The 19,104-nt window shown below is 34.7% G+C and overlaps 1 protein-coding gene across 3 annotated transcripts; it reads left to right on the top strand.

The window, feature by feature from the left end:
- The first annotated feature begins 120 nt into the window (after positions 1-120).
- On the top strand, positions 121-18,183 carry LOC132704964 (ATP-binding cassette sub-family G member 1-like). 3 transcript variants are annotated; one of them, XM_060675325.1, is made up of 11 exons: positions 121-355; positions 6,579-6,696; positions 6,752-6,947; positions 7,117-7,262; positions 7,682-7,920; positions 9,802-9,900; positions 10,137-10,273; positions 10,324-10,492; positions 11,274-11,374; positions 11,427-11,582; positions 16,072-18,183. In XM_060675325.1, exons 1-11 carry the CDS (start codon positions 271-273, stop codon positions 16,417-16,419), a joined length of 1,794 nt encoding a protein of 597 aa, XP_060531308.1. In that variant the 5' UTR covers positions 121-270; the 3' UTR covers positions 16,420-18,183. The 3 variants fall into 3 exon arrangements, with proteins under 3 accessions (XP_060531308.1, XP_060531307.1, XP_060531309.1); XM_060675324.1 differs by having other exon boundaries at positions 121-361; XM_060675326.1 differs by having other exon boundaries at positions 121-361; positions 16,101-16,257.
- The last annotated feature ends 921 nt before the right edge of the window (positions 18,184-19,104 follow it).

Genomic DNA, 19,104 nt, shown 5'->3' with positions numbered 1-19,104 from the left:
CGTATAATTTCCATATCGCGTTTTTCGCCAAGCGTTACATTGTTGAAATTCGTTTCTATCTAGCGAAAACGTTGTTATTATTGCTTGTGGAGCCGCTAATTAGTCTGCGAGTGGTTCGCAATGAAGAAAATTTAATATGCGTTTCGTCCTTCGTCGTGTGTATCGGGTAATGGGCGACGAAAAAAAATATGTGGCGAGTTGACCAGTCGTCTTCGATTTTGCCGTCAGCCGGTCGATTTCGCTGAGGCGCGTCGCATAATCGCCTGGGCCATGGAAAAAGAAGTTCTCGGAGTGCGAGGAACACCGGCACCGACCGATATCGAGTTCGAAAACGTCTGGTTCACCGTCAAACGAGGCAAGGGTAAGCTGCATCTAGGGGAGCTTTTTATTATTTTGCGTGGCATTTAACCATCGAGTCCATTTGTTTTCGACTTTAACTAAATTTATATGCAATAATTATAATTATTTATTAAAAAGAATTTCATAAAAAACCGATTAGTAACCATTTTTCTATCTATTAAAAAATTTGTTATAATAATGTGTTTTACCCCTGACATTTCGTAAATGACTGAAAATGTACAATTTAAAAACCGCACTTGCAGGGTACCGAGAAAAAAATCATTTCTCCGAGATGGTATACGCGACCGAAAAAATTCTTTAACCAAACGACGCGCAAGATCGGGACCAAAAACCCTTATTCTTGATGATTTTTTAAAAATGTACAGGGTGCGTGGGTAATTTTCAAAAAACTGAAAATTGGGCTCCCTTTATATTGATAATTGACCATAACTAGAAGGCTGTGATTCCGTTGTCAGTTTCTTTCACATTTTTATATAGCCCGCATGGAGAGCTAAAACTTTTGTATTTAAAATTTTCACATACTGTACAGGGTGTTCGGGATATTTTGTGCTATATTCTAAAATGTCACTGGTATCTCAAATATGTAGTTATCGACTTCAAATTTACAGTAGAAATTGAGCCTAATGAAATGTCACCAAATATATTTTTTTAAAATTTGAAAAATTTTCTTTGATTATTTTTTCTCTTCCAGAAAAACATGATTTTCTCAAAAACCATTCAACCGATCAGCAAAACTTTAGTGCCAGAAAATGTGGGAGATCAGGGACTATGACTTTTATTTTAGGCATTTTTTTGATTATATAAAGTGATTATAACAGTGTTATAGGCCGTATCAAGAGTAACAATTTTTGTATTTACGGTTTTCGTCTATAGCATACAAAATCATACGAAAAGCGCTGATTCTCGCCCCCAATCTAGACGCGATGACGTCATTTACTCTTACCACGTACTGCATAGTTTCAGAAAACTGAAAAAAATCAAATAGTAGGAAACGTGGGAGATTCAGGGCTATAACCTCTATTTCGAACATTGTTTGAATCATATACAGGGTGTGTCGTTTATGGGCAAAAATATCAAGAACATCCTAAAAATTTCCGTTTTTGTTGGTAAATTATTGGGAATAAATGAAATACTGCTAAAAATCGGTTAATTTAATTTGAACGGTATCGTAAACTGTGTGGAGAGAGACTTTCAGGTTTCGTCAATTATACAGGGCGCGCGAGATATTTGAGAAGATATCATTCGACAACGCTGTTATTTGTATAAATTTGAATATTTAATAAAGTTTGCTGAAACATTGAAGTATGGCGAGGCTTGAAAGACACAGGAGCACGATAGAAAAACATTGCTTCCGTTTACCACAAGAAACCGCGATACTCTTTCTTTCTGAACTAAAAAACTGCTTTGCGCTACGCGCTACAAACTTGCCCCACCCAGCGACGATTTTTCGAAAGCAATCTTGTTACTTTCGAAAATCGATGAAATCGAATTTTCGAAAGTATCTGCGCTCGCGTAAAAATTTTGTATCTCGGTAACGGTAGTTCCTATGGGATCGCCGTTGCTACAGAAATGATCACAGTCGAAAAAAAAATTTTTTTTTTGTTTGTCCGTTCTTCGTTCTCGTCTTTTGGTTGCCGTTGGAGCTACAAAGTTCGCGATTTTCCGAAATTTGAAGCAATCGACTTCATATTTGGCACATATATGCAGCTTTGCTCCGTGACGGAACTTATTGAAAATGGGGGGCTGGGGGGTCGGGAAATATTCTAAAAAAATAAAAAATCGCGCTTGTAAGGGTCTACAAAAAACATTATTTTTCAAAAACCAAAAAAATTCTTGAACCAGAAGAAGCAAAACATAAACAAAGCATAAACTTTTATTCGGGACAATTTTTCAAAAATGTACAGCAAATTAAAAAAAAACTGAAAAATACGCATTTTTCAGTTTTATTAATAATATTGAAAATTGGTTATAACTGAAAGACTATGATCGAGATCTCACGTTTTTTTATATTGCGATATAACCCGCATAAATAGCAAAAACTTTTGTATTTAAGGTTTTCACCTATTGTACAGGGTGTTCCCGATATTCCGCGCTAAATGAGAAATGTGTTAAGTGTCCTAAATTTGCAGATATCAACTTCAAATTTAGCAGAGAAGTAAAAATCCACATTAAAACTGTAGAAATTGGGATTTACAGAGAACAACAAAGGCCAATTATTTACTTGAATGAAATCTGGTTCGACACTTATGATACCTCGGAAAAGGGTTGGGTTGACTCAACTGACAAGTGTAAAACAAACTCGCCATCAAGAAGAGGTAAAAGAATAACTATTTCGCATGCTGGCTCTAAAGATTGTTGGATTCTAAATGGACTTTCTCTCTCTATGAAAAATATTAAAGATTCTTCTCTGGATTACCATGAAGGCACCACCGCTGATTTATTTGGAAGTTGGTTTAAAAACAAAATGGTTCCAAACATTCCTCCTAATAGCGTAATTGTAATGGACAATGCAAGTTATCGCAGTAGACAGTTGACTAAAACCCCTTCCTCGTGTGACACAAAAGCAACAATCCAAAACTACATGTATAATAACGACATTTTCAAGAGGATTATACCAAAAAGCAACTAATTGAGGTTCTACAAAGCTTGAACCTACAAAAGGAAAACGTCGGTGATAATTATGCAAAAAATCTAGGGCATACAATTTAAGGCTTCCACCTTACCACTGTATATTTAATCCCATTGAATATATTTGGCACCAACTGAAATCTGCCATTCGTCGTAACAATATTTTTCCCCGTGTTAACTCCAATGTCCTCAAACTTATAGAAACCGAAGTTTTTAACATCCCTCCACAAAGTTGGGCAAATTCTGTTAAGCATATAGAAAAAGCAGAACATTCGTATGTTCATATTGCAAATAATATAGAACAAATAATAATTAGAACAAGCGATGATAGCGACATACACTACAACATTATAGATGTAATTTTTTTATATTGTGTATGAATTACTAGTGATTGCTAGTGATTACGATAATAATAATAAAATATTGGGAAAAAAGCATATAGTTTTTATAAAGCGATTTTTTTTATTAAAAAAAAAAACAATACAAAAAAATATAAAAAAAATCGATATGACAAAAATACTTTTAGTTAATGGCTCGTAAAAATTTTAACATTCAAAAACTGTAGATTCAGGAAACAATAAACCTGTTGAGACTTGCGAGTACTGTTGCTACAAGCAGATTGCAATAAACAGTTGGATAATAAGCTCCTTTGATAGAAGCTAATTTTTAACGGATTGTGACAATGACTTTTTGAAATTTCATCGAGTCCTGTTAGGTAAAATCAATAAACACTTATCGACGCAAAACAAGAGTAACAATTTTGGAGGATTTGTGTTCTATTTATGCAATATCAGTCTAAATAAATAAAATAGAGGGAAAATAAGCAAAATGTTCTAGGTAAAGTGCTCCCTAGTGACAGATTTCTGAAACAACGTTGTGAAACACCCTGTCTAATTGGTTGTTGAGCTCCCAATGTCGCTTCTCACATTGTCTAAGGCTTAACTAACCCAGTCTATTCTAATACTGACCCCGCTTAATTGCTATCGCTTAATTGCCATTAGCTGTTTACGAAATCCTTCTGACAAGCCAATAACGTTAAACGGACACATAGGTACAAGCCGAAATGAGATTGACGGGGAAGGTAAAGAAATTCACGCGAAAACGTAAGAACCTCAAAACCTTGAATCGTATACACGAGTATTCAATATCCAAAGCTTCCATTAGCTTTTTTCCTAAATGTTTCGGTTGTATTCTGCAAAAAAAATATGTTAGGTGCTTTTTCGACCGCCCATGAAAATGCATTCCGACGCAATAGCAACTGTCTAATAAAAAGCCGTCCGTAATGGTAGTAAATTAATTAATTTATCGTTTTTATACGCGTCCGCATGCGAGGTATACTAATTGATGTTTTTTTTTTATTTCTAATGGTACCTTTACTTTATCGAAACGGTTTGTGTTGTGACGACGAAAAAATTTTCCGTACTTTTTCCCCATATACGAAAATCTCAATTTCTCGGCTCAGTTACGGCCTTCAACGATGCGCTTGAGCGATAGGTTTAATCTGAAAACACGATTAAAAGCTATTTTTGACAAATGTTTTGAAACTTTTTCACTGGGTTCTCCTACGTATGTAATGGTTTTAAATTTTTCGCATTCTGTATTAGGTTTCGGATAAATAGAGTTTACTATTGTCTGGATTTGTTTTTTATTTATAATTTTATCGATAATTTACAGCTTGTGGCCGTTGTTCAGTGCAATTTATTTAATGATATTCAGTTTTTTGTAGTAATTTTCTGTTGAGAGTGGCGTATTAAAAAATCTGGGTATAAAAGCGTTAAATGCAGCCATTTTGTGTAGGGGTGATTGACTTGAGCAGTTCACCATAAACCTTCACACACTGATACAGTCATACATAACAGCTCAAACCACCCTTATACACAAACAATGACTGCATTTCACTCTTTTATACACAGACTTCTTAATACACCACTCGAAAATTACAACAAAGAACTTAATATCATTAAACAAATTGCACTGAACAACGGCTACAATCCGTCCACATACAGTTTTCAAAAATTAAATAAAATTTTAAAGAAAAAAATGAGAAAAACCGTCCAATCCTATGAAGAAAGTTACTGGCGTTTATTTTACCTATTTACCTAGCTGGATTTTTCCTTTCTGTGAGCTTATTTTTAATGTTTTTTGAAAATTTTGGTGTCAAAATGTTGCGAAAAAAGTACAGTACAGCTTATACGAACCCCTTCAAATTTCAAATCGCTATGCCAAGCCGTTTAAAAGTTATAGAGTGTTCCCACTTTCTTGTGTCGCCCGGTATATAAAATACGGTTTATACTTACGATTTTCGAAAAAGCTATAATACGTAATGATAAATTTATCGTTAAGTGTTTTGGGTCTAGTTTTTTTTTATTTTTTTTTTAGCCATGTATTAATCCACTCTGTATAACGAATCTCTCACTCTCTATATCGAAAGAAAAAAGGGCACATCAGGTAACAAAGTAAGGAATGTAGGCCGACTTGTAATTAATAGTCTCTTACCTTCTCAGAATTCGTTACCCTAATAATCTAATTACGGAGAACCTGGTCGGCCTAAGTGTTTTTCTCGTAATAAGCGATTATGTTAATGTCTTAATCGATATGTATAAAAGCACACCATTATTTCAGTCTGTTCTAATTTGACTTAGTGAATACGGCGAGCATGGCGAGTAAGTGAAAAATTTTATCTCTAGATGATAAAGTTGCTTTAATTCGGGGGATAGAACGGGGAGAAACGAAAAATGTGGGATGTCGATACGGACTTACACCGTCGACTGTATCCACGATTTGGAAGTGCAAAGAAAAAATTCTTCAGGCTGAAGCGGCAGGCAGTTCGAGTAAAAAACTACGAAAGCCAAAATTTGAAGATTTGGATCGGGCAATGTTGCAGTGATTCCAACAGCAACGTCTTAAAAGTGTACCACTCTCTGGACCTATCGTAAAACTAAAAGGAGAAAAGTTTGCCGAAAAGCTGGGCATTATCGATTTCAAGGTTTCGGAAGGATGGTTGGGGAAGTTCAAACGGAGACATGGTATAAATTATGGACAGATAAGTGGCGAAGCCCGTGATGTCGACAGAAACGTCACTAACGATTGCAGACTTGACAGAGGAAGCCATATTACAACAAGCAATAAAGGGCGAGGAAGAGCACCAAGAGGGAGAAGATGAAGAAGTTGATCTGGGACCACCACCAACCATTCAATATTCAGTTAAGCTGCTAGAGAAATTTTTTATGTATCATGGGGAAAATGCCCGTCTCGAAGAAATGGTGACAATACAAGCCAAAGTACGAGAAATAATTCAAAAGAAAATGTCCGACTATTTGAAATATTAAATGTAGTTCTTAAATATTTATATAAAATTTTCCTAAGTAGATGTTGTTGCGTATTGTTATTTTTCAAGTGCCTATAACTCTTTATAACGAAAAAAAGAGCAGTCCCTTCAATTTCGCTATATAGAGTTTCGACTGAATTTCATTTAAATTCTATTTCCTACATCTTAACGCTCGGGGGAACATGTTCGTGTTCCTTTTATTCGCTCCGTGCTGCATTTTCTCTGTTACAAATTGAAAATAACGACCATTTATTTTGCACAGGACACAAGAAAATCATCAAGGGCGTATCGGGAAAGTTCAAATCGGGAGAGCTGACCGCCATCATGGGTCCCTCGGGGGCGGGCAAGACCTCGCTGTTGAATATTTTGACCGGATTTCAGTGAGGCGGCGTCCTTTTCGTATCCAAAAGAGGGTCTGAGTCCAAATCGTTTCAGGAAGTCCGGAGTTGAAGGGTCGATCAGGTGCGGGAGTCGAGAGGACATCAAAAACGAAAAACGGCTCTATCAAAAGGAGTCGTGTTACATTTTACAAGACGACCATTTGCCGGATTTTCTCACCGTCGGGGAGTTTATGTTCTCCACCATGAAACTCAAGCTGAGCGGCCTCACTAGGCAGCTGTGCGATGAAGCAGTGAGTCGACATAAATTACTAATATTATTCGCGCATTTTCTGGAAGTTCAGTTTTTCACGAAATTATATATTTTTACATGACAATTGTTTCGACAACACCGGCCATTTACGAGACAGTCCTTCCCAAAATGCTCGTATAAAATGTTGTGAGTTTCATTTACGTTGAAAGATAGACGACATCTTGGCTACACTCGGCTTGTACACCGCGAAGAACACTCCGTGCGGGAATTTGTCCGGAGGTCAAAGGAAACGTCTTTCGATAGCCCTCGAACTGATCGACGACCCGCCAGTCATGTTTCTCGACGAACCGACCACGTAAGTTATCCCTCGTATGAAATTCAATTTGCCATGATTATCAATTAAGTCTCAACTTCTAAAAATTTCGGGAGTTTCGTCACGTGTGAAATTTGTCTTGTTACTGTCGAAAAATCGATGAAATCGAATTTTTCGAAAGTATACGCACTCGTCACTAAACGGTAACGGTAGGTCCTACGGGACCCCCATTGGTACGCAAAAGATGAGCGTCGAAAAAAAAATTTTTTTTGAAATATATAAAAATCTCCTATTTTTGCCGATTTGTCAAAAACGACTGGACTAAAATTAAAGTGTGTTACATCATTGGACTGTTCGCGTGCCCCTTTGCCTTTCAAATAGCCCAACGCGTCTTCTTCAGGAGTGACACCTCAAAAGCGAACAATAAAAAAATAATAAAATTAATTAATGAAAAATTTTAGAGGCCTGGACAGTAGTTCGGCGAACCAATGCGTTTTCATGCTGAGCGAGCTGGCGCGGAAGGGAAGGACGGTGATTTGTACGATACACCAGCCTAGTACGCGCCTGTACATGACCTTCAATCAGGTGTACACCATGGCAGATGGGAGATGCGTGTTCCGGGGTTCCCCCTCCAACACAGTACCGTACTTGGCGTCTTCTGGTTTCGTCTGTCCGAGGTACCACAATCCTGCCGATTTTTGTAAGTAAAAGAAGATTTTCATTCATTTTTAAAACAATAAATAAGACATAAAAGTTCAGATTTTCACGAAATTATATATATTCTCATGGCCATTGTTTCGACAACACCGTGTATTTATCAAATGTAACATTTACAAGCTACCCGCTACTACATATATAAACAGACACAACATTTTCCAAAAATGAAGTTGAATTTCTGGAAAAATGTTTCAACTTTTACTTACAGCACTCGAACATTACTAGAGAATTAAAGTGTTTGGGGAGCGACTGTGAATTAGCAATTAAACATGTATTAGCGAATGTAATAAACTCTCAATTAATAGATAACAACCAACCCCAAGAAATTTCTCAAATGTCACTAGCAAAAACTATCAAAAACAAAGCTTCTGAAAATAACATAATATTTACACGTGCAGATAAAGGGAAGACAGTCATAGCTATCGATCTCCCAGAATATATTTCAAAAACCAACAATTTTGATAAACCAGAACTTTTCCAATATATCAAACACGATCCTACCGAGGTATATCAAAGACAAGTCAAGTAAGTAATTACTATTTAGTTACAAAGACAAGTATTTTTTTACAATTATGAATCCACAGTGGCAGAAATTATATTCTTTAGTTAAATTACATAAACAATATATGCCCATTCGACCAGTCGTGTCTTATGCAACGGTTCCAGCAGTTTCTCAACAAAATTAGTAAATATTTTAAAGTTCCACACACATTTTAAACCAAAATTTGCAATAAAAAATTCTTTTGAATTAATCAACAAAATTAAATATATTCAAATATCCAATATTAGAACATCCTTTGAGTAAAAGTTTTCTATGGTGGTATAGATACGTGGATGATGTCGTTGCTTGCTTCGTTGGAACGGAGAGACAATTGAATTATTTTTTAAATTACATTAACTCAATAGATAATCGTATAAAATTCACTATCGAGATTGAACAGGATAACTCTATTAACTTTTTATACTTAACTATTACGAAAACTTAAAACAAATTAGATTTTTCTATTTAGCATAAATCATAACACACGGACACAGTCATACATAACAGCTCAAATCACACTTATACACACAAAATGGCTGCATTTCACTCAACGCAGACTTCTTAATACCCCACTCTCAACAGAAAATTACAACAAAGAACTTAATATCATTAAACAAATTACATTGAACAACGGCTACAATCCCTCCATTATCGAAAAAATTATAAATTAAAAAATAAATCCAGACAACATTAAACTCTATTTATCCGAAACCTAATACAGAACACCCAGTGGAAAAGTTTCAAAACATTTGTCAAAATGTGGTTTAAAAATAGCTTTCAGAACTAACAACACAATAGGATTTTTTTTTTGTCATTTTTCGGTATATATAGTGGCAGGTAGTTTGTAAATATTACATTTACTACCAAATACTAGCCTGTTTGTTGGATTATAAAATTGCAAAGATCGTTAACGTAGATCACAAACAAGCCTCTTCCAAGATTGAGCCCCGCGGCACACCATATTTGATTGCTTCGAGAGAGTTCCTCTAATACCGTGTTAAGATTTTTAAGGAGTAAATCATGGGAAACACAATTCCATCCTCCAGGCCGTCAATTATGACCTCCACAATCTTTAAAAGTGCTTTAGTAGCGAAACCAATTGAGGATGAGGAAGAACCGCGGATGGATAGAAATCTTTTTTTTTTTCATTCAAAATTTTAATGAACCTTTTTTTCATTGGTTTTGGATGAACAGTTGCATCAGTTTTTCCCTTAAATTTAGTCAGGAAGGGTTGCGGGAAAAATAGCGAAAAATAAGAAAAATGGATAAATGTGCCGATAGTTTCTGGCTGTAGTGTCTAATCCCCGGTACTTTCTTGCACAGTGCTGGAAGTGACGTCAGGTGAATACGGGAACGCGATTGATTGCCTCGCCAAAGCTGCTCAAGATTCAAAATGGGCAATTGATGCGGAAGTACCACCAAGTAACTATTGGAGTTTTTACCACGTAGCTATTGGATACTGCAGAAGCCCTACTGCTTTTATTTCTCAACTCTGTCTTACTTTCGAAAAATCGAATTTTTGCCCCGCCCAGCAACGATTTTTCGAAAGCAATCTTGTTAGACTTCCTCAGCATTTCCCGTCATTGAGGAGGGCTTCTACATCTCCAGTAGCTATATGGGTTGTGCGCAGAGCTAGCGAATTTCACCTCGTTTTTCAGCCCGTCGAGTCGAAACAGACAAAGGGACGAGAAAGGTGGGACACTGGCGAGTCGCAACTTTGAGGAAAAAACCTTCGGAATTGGCCAGGTTCTCCATCTTGCTCAGAAAACAGCTAGCTTACCTCAACAGGGACGCGGTAAGTTGAGAAACATTCCAGGAAATATCAACGTTCCTCTTAATTTTCAGTCAGCCGCTAAGCTGAAACTGTTTCTCCACTTTCTGGTCGGTGCGATGCTCGGATTAACTTACCACAACTCAGGTTACGACGCTTCCAAGTCCATCAGCAACGTCTCTTTCTTCTTGGTAAGCGTGGTATATATAAGTTATACCTCGCTGATGCCGGCAGTGTTGAGATGTAAGTCAGATATGGACGATTCTGTTTTAACCGTTTTTTATTCGGGACTAAAAGTATCGGATAGTGTCAACAAGTAAAAAAAAATGCATTAGAACACTAAAATACAAACTTAAAAAAAAGATACGTACAAACACAATCAAAGTATTCATCGATAGAATAAAAAAACATTCTTATTCAAAATGAGCTTTAATTTTTGTTTAAATAAATGGACAGGTAATATCTGTTTGACGCAAAAAGGCAAGTTACTATTTAGTTTTATTCGTAAAATCATAGGGCTGTTAGCTACTTTGGCGAACTTATGACTTGGCCCTTGCAAATTAAGATTGGCACATTTTCTTATTTTATTTATCTTGATATCCCTGTCACAGATAATTGAAATGTTATGAAGAAAAATGAGATATTTTTTTTTACTTGTCAGTCAGGGCACTCTTTGAAATTACATAAAAACTTCTAAAATAAAAAAGTAATCATCATCAATGTAAAAAAATTGATAGAGTTTGGTTTATACTTGGAAAAAAACTTGGTTAGTTTGATATCTTGATGTCTCTGGAAACGAAAAAGTCGCAGATAATTAAAACGTTATCAAGAAAAAATTTTGTAATTATCGTGTTCATTTATGCCTCTTCTTAACAGTTAACAGAAAATATTACAAATATGAAAAATTGGGTGTATTATATTATAAGAATTAAAAATATACGTTGTCCTTTACGAACTAAAAATTTGAATGTTTTCCGATGTGTAAAGTCGGAATTTGCTCTCTAACAACTAACCGTCGTTCCAGTTCCGTCAGAGTTGCTGATATTGAGGAAGGAGCTTTTCAATCGCTGGTACACTCTGAGAACATATTTTATCTCACACATGGCGGCCGACATCCCTTTGCAAGTTGGTGAGGAAGTATTGACCAAAGGGCGATATTAAAGGGGAACTTTTTCAGATCGCCTTCGCACTGACTTACACCACTTCGGCGTATCTGATCAGCGCTCAGCCGTTGGAATTCGGCAGATTTTTCATGGTGGTGGCTGTGCTCTCTATGGTGTGCATATCCGCTTCGGGAATGGGTTTGATATTCGGCGCATTGGTCGATCCCATTGTAAGTTATTTTAAATCTCAAAAAACGTTATCGTTAATCTCTAAAAGATGTGAATCTGACTTTTCTTCTGTAGTCCAAATCGATTTTTAAAAAAATCAGGTGCCTTTAATTTTGATTTTGGACTAGATCCTTTTTGGCTTGAGATTTTTCGTTGTTTGGTCCTCATCTGGAGTAATAGCAGTCTTTAATACTAAACTCAGCGCTGAATAAGACACCGGATTTTTTTATTTTTGTTTTTATTATTATTTTGCCTTCGTTCTTTATATTTCGCTTGCTTTTGACGCGTATTGCTTGGGATAAGGTTTGATAAGCGTATACCTGGACGTTTAAAACTAACTTGGACATCAGGGTAATTTTTAAAATTTGTTTGATTTCGTTTCGACGAAACAACTGGCAAAATCAACGAGAAATAGACAGAAAAAGAAACAGCGATGGAGAGGCTAGGCTAAAACTTCTTTGGATGACAATTCTGAATTCAAAGTGTCAGACCTTGCACCTGAAGGTGTGCGAAAATATTCATTCGTAACCAGTATACGAGGTGTATTCGGAAAGTGCGGTGGGTACAAAAGTTTTATGGTTTAAATTGAATTTTAAAATTATTTATTTTTATAAAAATTTTAAACGTTTACGAAAACGTAAAATTTTGATATTTTTAAAATCCTTGCCAAAAAATAAAGGGTAACTTTTATAGAAACTACTTATTCGTATTTTGTGTAGTTTAGACAGAAATTGAGATATGGTCTTCCAGGCTGGCAGTAATAACTACCTGATAAAATTTCAAACACGTTTTTAGACGACTTCCTTCTAACGATCTGCGTAGGTATTTGAAAATTATACAGGCTGTTTTAAATTAAAGGGTATTTTTTTAAAAATTCAACTTGCAGTCTTCATTTTTTTTTTAATGAGACGCCAATATTGTTGATATTTTGCTCAAAGCGGGTGAAAATAACTATAATTTCGTACATGTATGTTCTGTACTTAAATCTAATAATTTTCGATATACTGACACGTAATTATTTTAAAGAATTTTAAAAAAGCATATCATTCTTATTTTCAAATTAATTGTAAGGATTTCTGCAATGGGTAATTGGTCTTTTTTATAGGTAAGATAATACAGAGATTTATAGCTTTAGGAAATTAAAACGTCATCATTTCTTATATTGTCAACGATGTAAAATAATATGTATATAATTATGAAGTTTAAAAATTTAAAATAAGGTGACTTTTACTTGATGAAAACACATTTTTGCTAGTTCTGAAAGCTATTTTTAAACCACATTTTGATAAATGTTTTGAAACTAAAAAATTCTTTAGTTAAATTACATAAACAAGATATGCCCATTAGACCAGTCGTGTCTTATGTAACAGCTCCAGCAGTTAAACTCTCAACAAAATTAGTAAATATTTTAAAGTTCCACGCAGATTTTAAACCAAAATTTGCAATAAAAAATACTTTTGAATTAATCAACAAAATTACAAATATTTTCTTTTGATGTACAAAATTTATTTCCTAGTATTCCACCTACGGATGTGGTAGATTTAGCAGATTTCACCCTAACTCGGAGACAGGTTAACTGATTGGTTTAGGAAGTCCTTAGTCCTTTGTTAGCCGAGATTTTTATGGATAATTTGGGAAATATCATACTAGAACATCCTTTAAGTAAAAGTTTTCTATGGTGGTATAGATACGTGGATGATGTTTTTGCTTGCTTTGTTGGAACGCACAGACAATTGAATTTTTTTTTAAATTACATTAACTCATCACATAATCGTATAAAATTCAGTATCGAGATTGATAACTCTTTTAATTTTTTAGACTTAACTATTGCGAAAACGCAAAGCAAGTTAGGTTTTTACCATTTACCATATATAAGCTCAAATCACGCTTATACACACAAAATGGCTGCATTTCACTCTTTTATACACAGACTTCTTAATACGCCACTCTCAACAGAAAATTACAACAAAGAAATTCATATCATTAAGCAAGTTGCACTGAACAACGGCTACAATCCGTCCATTATCGATAATATTATAAATAAAAAACAAATCCAGACAACAGTAAACTCTATTCATCCGAAACCTATATATATATATATATATATATATATATATATATATATATATATATATATATATATATATATATATATATATATATATATATATATATATATATATATATATATATATATATATATATATATATATATTCTCACGTATTGATTCACTATATTCCGTGATATCATCCGTTCGCTCGTTGAACTTCGACTGGAATCCATCCTGCAAATCCTGCATCCGGCTGGAATCCTGCAGACGTGTTCGAATATATATATATATATATATATATATATATATATATATATATATATATATATATATATATATATATATATATATATATATATATATATATATATATATATATATATTGGGTTGTTCGGAAAGTCATTTCGTTTTTTTTGGGGAACATGAAAGACAGTTTTCGTATAATGAATAAATATTTTATTAAATTATATATTGGCCATTCTGGTCCAACACCTTTTGCCATCTTTCTGGCAGTAACATAATTCCCCTCTCATAAAAGTTTTGGTCCTTGCTGGCAAAAAACTGGTTCAGGTGGTTTTTGACATCTTCATTTGAGGTAAAGGTTTTGCCATCCAAAAAATTTTGCAGGGACCGGAACAAATAGTAGTCGGAAGGCGCCAGATCTGGAGAATATGGTGGATGTTGCAGTACGTCCCATTCAAGCTGTAAAAGTTTTTGACGAGTGACCAAACTTGTGTGAGGTCTCGCATTATCCTGGTGGAACACTACACCCTTCCTGTTGATTAATTCGGGCCTCTTCTCTTTAAGTGAATCATTCAATTTGACCAGTTGATGACAATAGACTTCTGAATTAATCGTTGTATTGTCCGGCAAAAGCTCAAAAAAAACGATTGCTTTGACATCCCACCAAACGGAGAGCATCACCTTTTTTTGGTGAATGTTGGCTTTTGACACGCTTTGAGCCGGTTCATCTTTTCTGCTCCATGACCTCTTGCGTTTAACATTGTTGTATACAACCCATTTTTCTCCCCAGTAATAATCCGCTTCAAAAATGGACATGGGGCACCCACACATCGAGCTTCGAGGTTAAGCCCATGCCTTTCAAATGGCCTTAAACAGTCGAATTTGACAAATTGAATCTCTCACCGATCTCTCATGTGGTTATTCGCCGATTTGTATCAACTAATGCCTTTATCGCATCTTTGTCAGCTTCGACCGGCCTTCCAGACCGTGGTGCATCTTCGACATCAAAATTGAAGGATCGAAATTTTGCAAACCAGTTCTGGCACTGGCGTACTGTTAACACGCCTTCTCCATACACATCCGTCAATTTTTTTCTCGCTTGGACAGCATTTTTACCTTTTCTGAAGTAAAAAAGTAAAATATGACGAAAATGCTGCTTATTGCTCTCCATATTTAAAAGGGCACCAACCAAAAACTACTGCGTAGAATTAATAGAACTTTTTCACACACAAGCCTTGCAATATCAGCTATCAAGACATATAATGGTTATGCGGCTTAAGTGTGAAGTTGGTTTCGAAAAAACGTAATTAAGTCCTCTGACGGGAAAAAACGAAATGACTTTCCGAACAACTTTATATATATATATATATATATATATATATATATATATATATATATATATATATATATATATATATATATATATATATATATATAATTTTCGTGAAAATCTGAACTAATAGTTCTTATTTATTTTTTTAAAACAAGTATTAGTAACAAGTAAAAGCAACAAACAACAGTAACTGTAGCAATTAAAGTAAAAACTAAGGTAAAATAAAATAGACCATCTACAGTAGGTTTTCAACGTGGTTTATAGCATTACAAAATTTTAACATTAAAACTTCTCTGGAATCCGCGTTACAGGAACTTTTTTTTATACTCTCTAAGAGCCAGAACTGGACTTTCCAAATTCGATAAAAATCATTCAAGCATATCCGTTTTCCTGTCCGTTTATTCAATACACACATTTCATTTTAAAATACCTAGTCATCGCAGATCGTTAGAAGGAAGTCTTCTAAAAATATATTTAAAACTGGATCGAGTAGTCATTACTGCCAGCCGTGGACGACTATATTTACTAAGAACATAATTTTGCATAAAAAATTCGAAAATTCAATTTCTATAAAAGTTACATTGAAGGGGACAAAATCAATTTTGATAAATAAATAAATACTTTTTGATAAAACTTAAAAGTTACATTAGTTTTTGAACACACCTGGGACACAACCGTACGTCTCACCAATTTTTCACTCTATTTCCCTAAATAGGAGAAAATAAATTGCTTGGTTGCAATGTTACAGTTTGAATAAATCGTTACATTTTTCCTCGATGTTTTGTAAGTTTGGTAAATAGTATTACGGTAGCGTGTGGAAGATTCTTTGAAACAAAAATTAACCAAATAATGTTATTTTCCCAGAACGGTACCTTTTTGGGGGCAATTTTCAGCGCCCTACTGTTTAGCCTGGCGGGGAGTTTGTGCCTTTTCCCCCACATGCCCAGAGTCATGTACTACCTGACCAACTTCTCCTACCTAAGTTTCTCGATGGAGGGGGTACTGCAGGCGGTATACGGCTTCGATAGGGGTCCACTTATCTGTCCTAGTGACGTAGCGTACTGCCTCTACACGTCACCGAGCGAACTGCTGCGGGACATCGGAATGGATAGGTTATCCTTCTTTGCAGACATTGCGTATATCGCCTTGTACGCCGTAATATTTAGAGTTCTCGCGTATTTCTTTCTGAAACGAAAATTGATGAGTTTTTAGTTCAAAGTGAGAGACTAAAAACGCGTTAAAAACTTACCAAAGCGTTCATGTATTAATTGTGATGTGTAGAAATATACTTTTAAAATTGTACTTATCGCTCTATTGCCTTCCAGCTAATTAGAAAGATGTGTGTTTTTTTTTCTACCTGACCGGGAACATTTCATTTATTAGCATGTTACGACCGTAGACTATAAAATTGGGTAATAAAGGAATACAAGTGTTAGTAGCTGAGAATAAAGAAAATGAAGAAAACGCTTTGGAATAGAGAAACGAATAAAAACATAACACCTGGACAAGAAATAGAAAGCAAGAATGACAACTTGTGATAAAAATTGCATTGAAATAAAACAGGTAGAGGTGCCTAATATAGAAGAAGAAGAAAAAGAAGAGGAAGCCAACCATGGAAAATATATAAAATATTGGTATATACATAAAAAGAAAAGCATAATACATAAAACTAAACTCAACGAAGAAAATAAGCTTCTCCGAGCTGTAGATTGCTTTATTAAAAACTGTTTAGCTAAGTTTTTGAATCTAAGTATTGGAGGCTTATGTTCATTAAAAAATCAGACCACAAAGTAAATTGGCATTTATTTAATTTATGGTCTAAACGAGTTCTCAAGAATTTTGCACTTTGTTGATGTGTCTTTGACAGAAGATTAAAGGAACGATTTTCCATTCGTTAAGGGTTAAGTTTTTTTTTGTAAATCAGTCCTTGGCTTCAGTAGGTTTTTCTTTCTTCAAAAGCATTGAAAAGGGCTTCAAGAAGATCGTTGATATGAGGAAAACCGGTTAATTCACATTACTCAGCCCTAGACAACTTCATTTCTCACTGCTGATGTGGCGTGCGTTCAATTTGTCTTGATAACATTTTAATTGGCTGTAACTTTTTTGTTTTTGGAGATATCAACGTAAACAAAAAAGCAAAATGTAGAGTGCACAGTCAAGTTTTTTATTCGTATAAAACAAAAACACTATCAATTTTCTGACATATAAGCCCAAATCATATTTTTCAAAAAGGGAACACCCTACATATTATATATGTTTTTAATAGAATATCTTATGCCGATTACAATGATGAAACACACTTTCTATTTAAGTACACTCGTTTTTGACAAATCGGCAAAAATAGGAAATTTTTATATACAGCGTATAACGTAATACTGTATAACGTAAAACTCTGTATTACGAACAAAATTCGTTGTAGTATTAGGTCTCCATACAAAGCTATGTATTAATCCACTCTGTATAACGAATTTCTCACTCTTTATGCCGAAATAAAAAGGGCACAACAGGAAACAAAGTAGAGAGTTTGTTACCTTCTCAAAATTCCTTACCCTAATAATCTAATTACCGAGAACCTGGTCGTCCTAAGTGTTTTTCTCGATTATGTTTATGCCTTTATCGGTATGTATAAAAGCACACAATTGTTTCAATCATCTATAATCAATCTAATTTGACTTTTTTAATGCTGATGAAACTGGTATTTTTTCAAAATGACGCCAGATAGAACTCTTAAATTTACGAAGCGAAAAGTGTATGGGTGGAAAACTTTCTAAAGAACGTATAACAGTGTTGGTAGCTTCCAATATGAGTAGGAGAGAAAAATAAAGCTAGTCGTGATTGGAAAATCAACTCAAAAATCAAAAGAAAGGGTAAGGAAGAGCAGCAAGAGGAAGAAGAAGATGAAGAAGTTGATCCGGGACCATCACCAACCATTCAACAAGCCCTATAGTCAGTTAAGAAATTTTTATGTATTATGGGGAAGTACGAGATGCGTATTGGCATACTAAAAAAAAAAAAACGATTATTTGAAACATTAAATGTAGTTCTTAAATATTTATATAAAATGTACCTAAGTATATGTTAAAATATGTATATAAAATAATTAAGTATTACAGAACACATATGCGTGTTGTTATTTTTCAAGTGCCTATATCTCTTCATAATTAATATTTATAATGAAAAATCTTTATAACGAAAAAAAGCAGTCATTTCAATTTGCCTACATAGAGTTTCGACTGTACTTTCAAAGAGTGCATTGACTGATAAATAGAAATTTGTTTTGCCATATTAGTAAACAACGTTGAATTATTGTCCAAGTCGTTATTGTTAAAATGGTTTTTTGCGAATTGAGCGTCTAAATATTTAATGTAAAAACATTTTCAGCACTATTATTGTAAGAAATTCGATTTCATTTTTAATTTAGATCAAATTGTTTAATTAGGATCGAACTGGGTTTAATCACTTCCACAATTTAATGGTTTCCGATTATTTGCAGCGTTTATTTCCCCTACAACATGGATGGATTCTTTAATTACCGGTCGAGTTAAAATTTTAGTTACATTTAGGTACATTCACGTCCATTTATACGATTTTCTCAAAAATTCACGAAGAAAACTCGTGTCCCACTTCATTATCGATCTGTGTCGAACGATTCGCGAAAACACCGATAAATCGCGCCAAAAACGTAATGGTGTCGATTTTTCGCGATTTTTGTGACCCATTTAAAGCGCGCGATAAGCGGGTTATGGGATTAAACAACAACGGGCCGGCGTAAAACGCCGACCGCTAATTATCGCAGTTGTTTGGGCAAAAATATCAAAAATTGCTCGGATGCAACTTGTCGTCCTTATGCACAGAAAGTTTATCGCGGCTCGTTTTAGTGGAGCGCCGTAAGGTTTA

Source organism: Cylas formicarius, unplaced genomic scaffold (assembly GCF_029955315.1).
Source record: "Cylas formicarius isolate icCylForm1 unplaced genomic scaffold, icCylForm1.1 PGA_scaffold_7__23_contigs__length_41026272, whole genome shotgun sequence".
NCBI lineage: Eukaryota > Metazoa > Arthropoda > Insecta > Coleoptera > Brentidae > Cylas > Cylas formicarius.
Note: the sequence above shows the minus strand (reverse complement) of the source record. Positions and strands in the feature narration are given on the sequence as shown.

Excerpts from the sequence above, each read along its gene's own strand:
- LOC132704964 (XM_060675324.1), top strand. The coding sequence starts at position 271 with ATGGAAAAAGAAGTTCTCGGAGTGCGAGGAACACCGGCACCGACCGAT. Across the intron at positions 362-6,578 it reads CACCGTCAAACGAGGCAAGG|GACACAAGAAAATCATCAAG; the intron begins GTAAGCTGCATC and ends TATTTTGCACAG. Across the intron at positions 10,493-11,273 it reads GATGCCGGCAGTGTTGAGAT|TTCCGTCAGAGTTGCTGATA; the intron begins GTAAGTCAGATA and ends CCGTCGTTCCAG.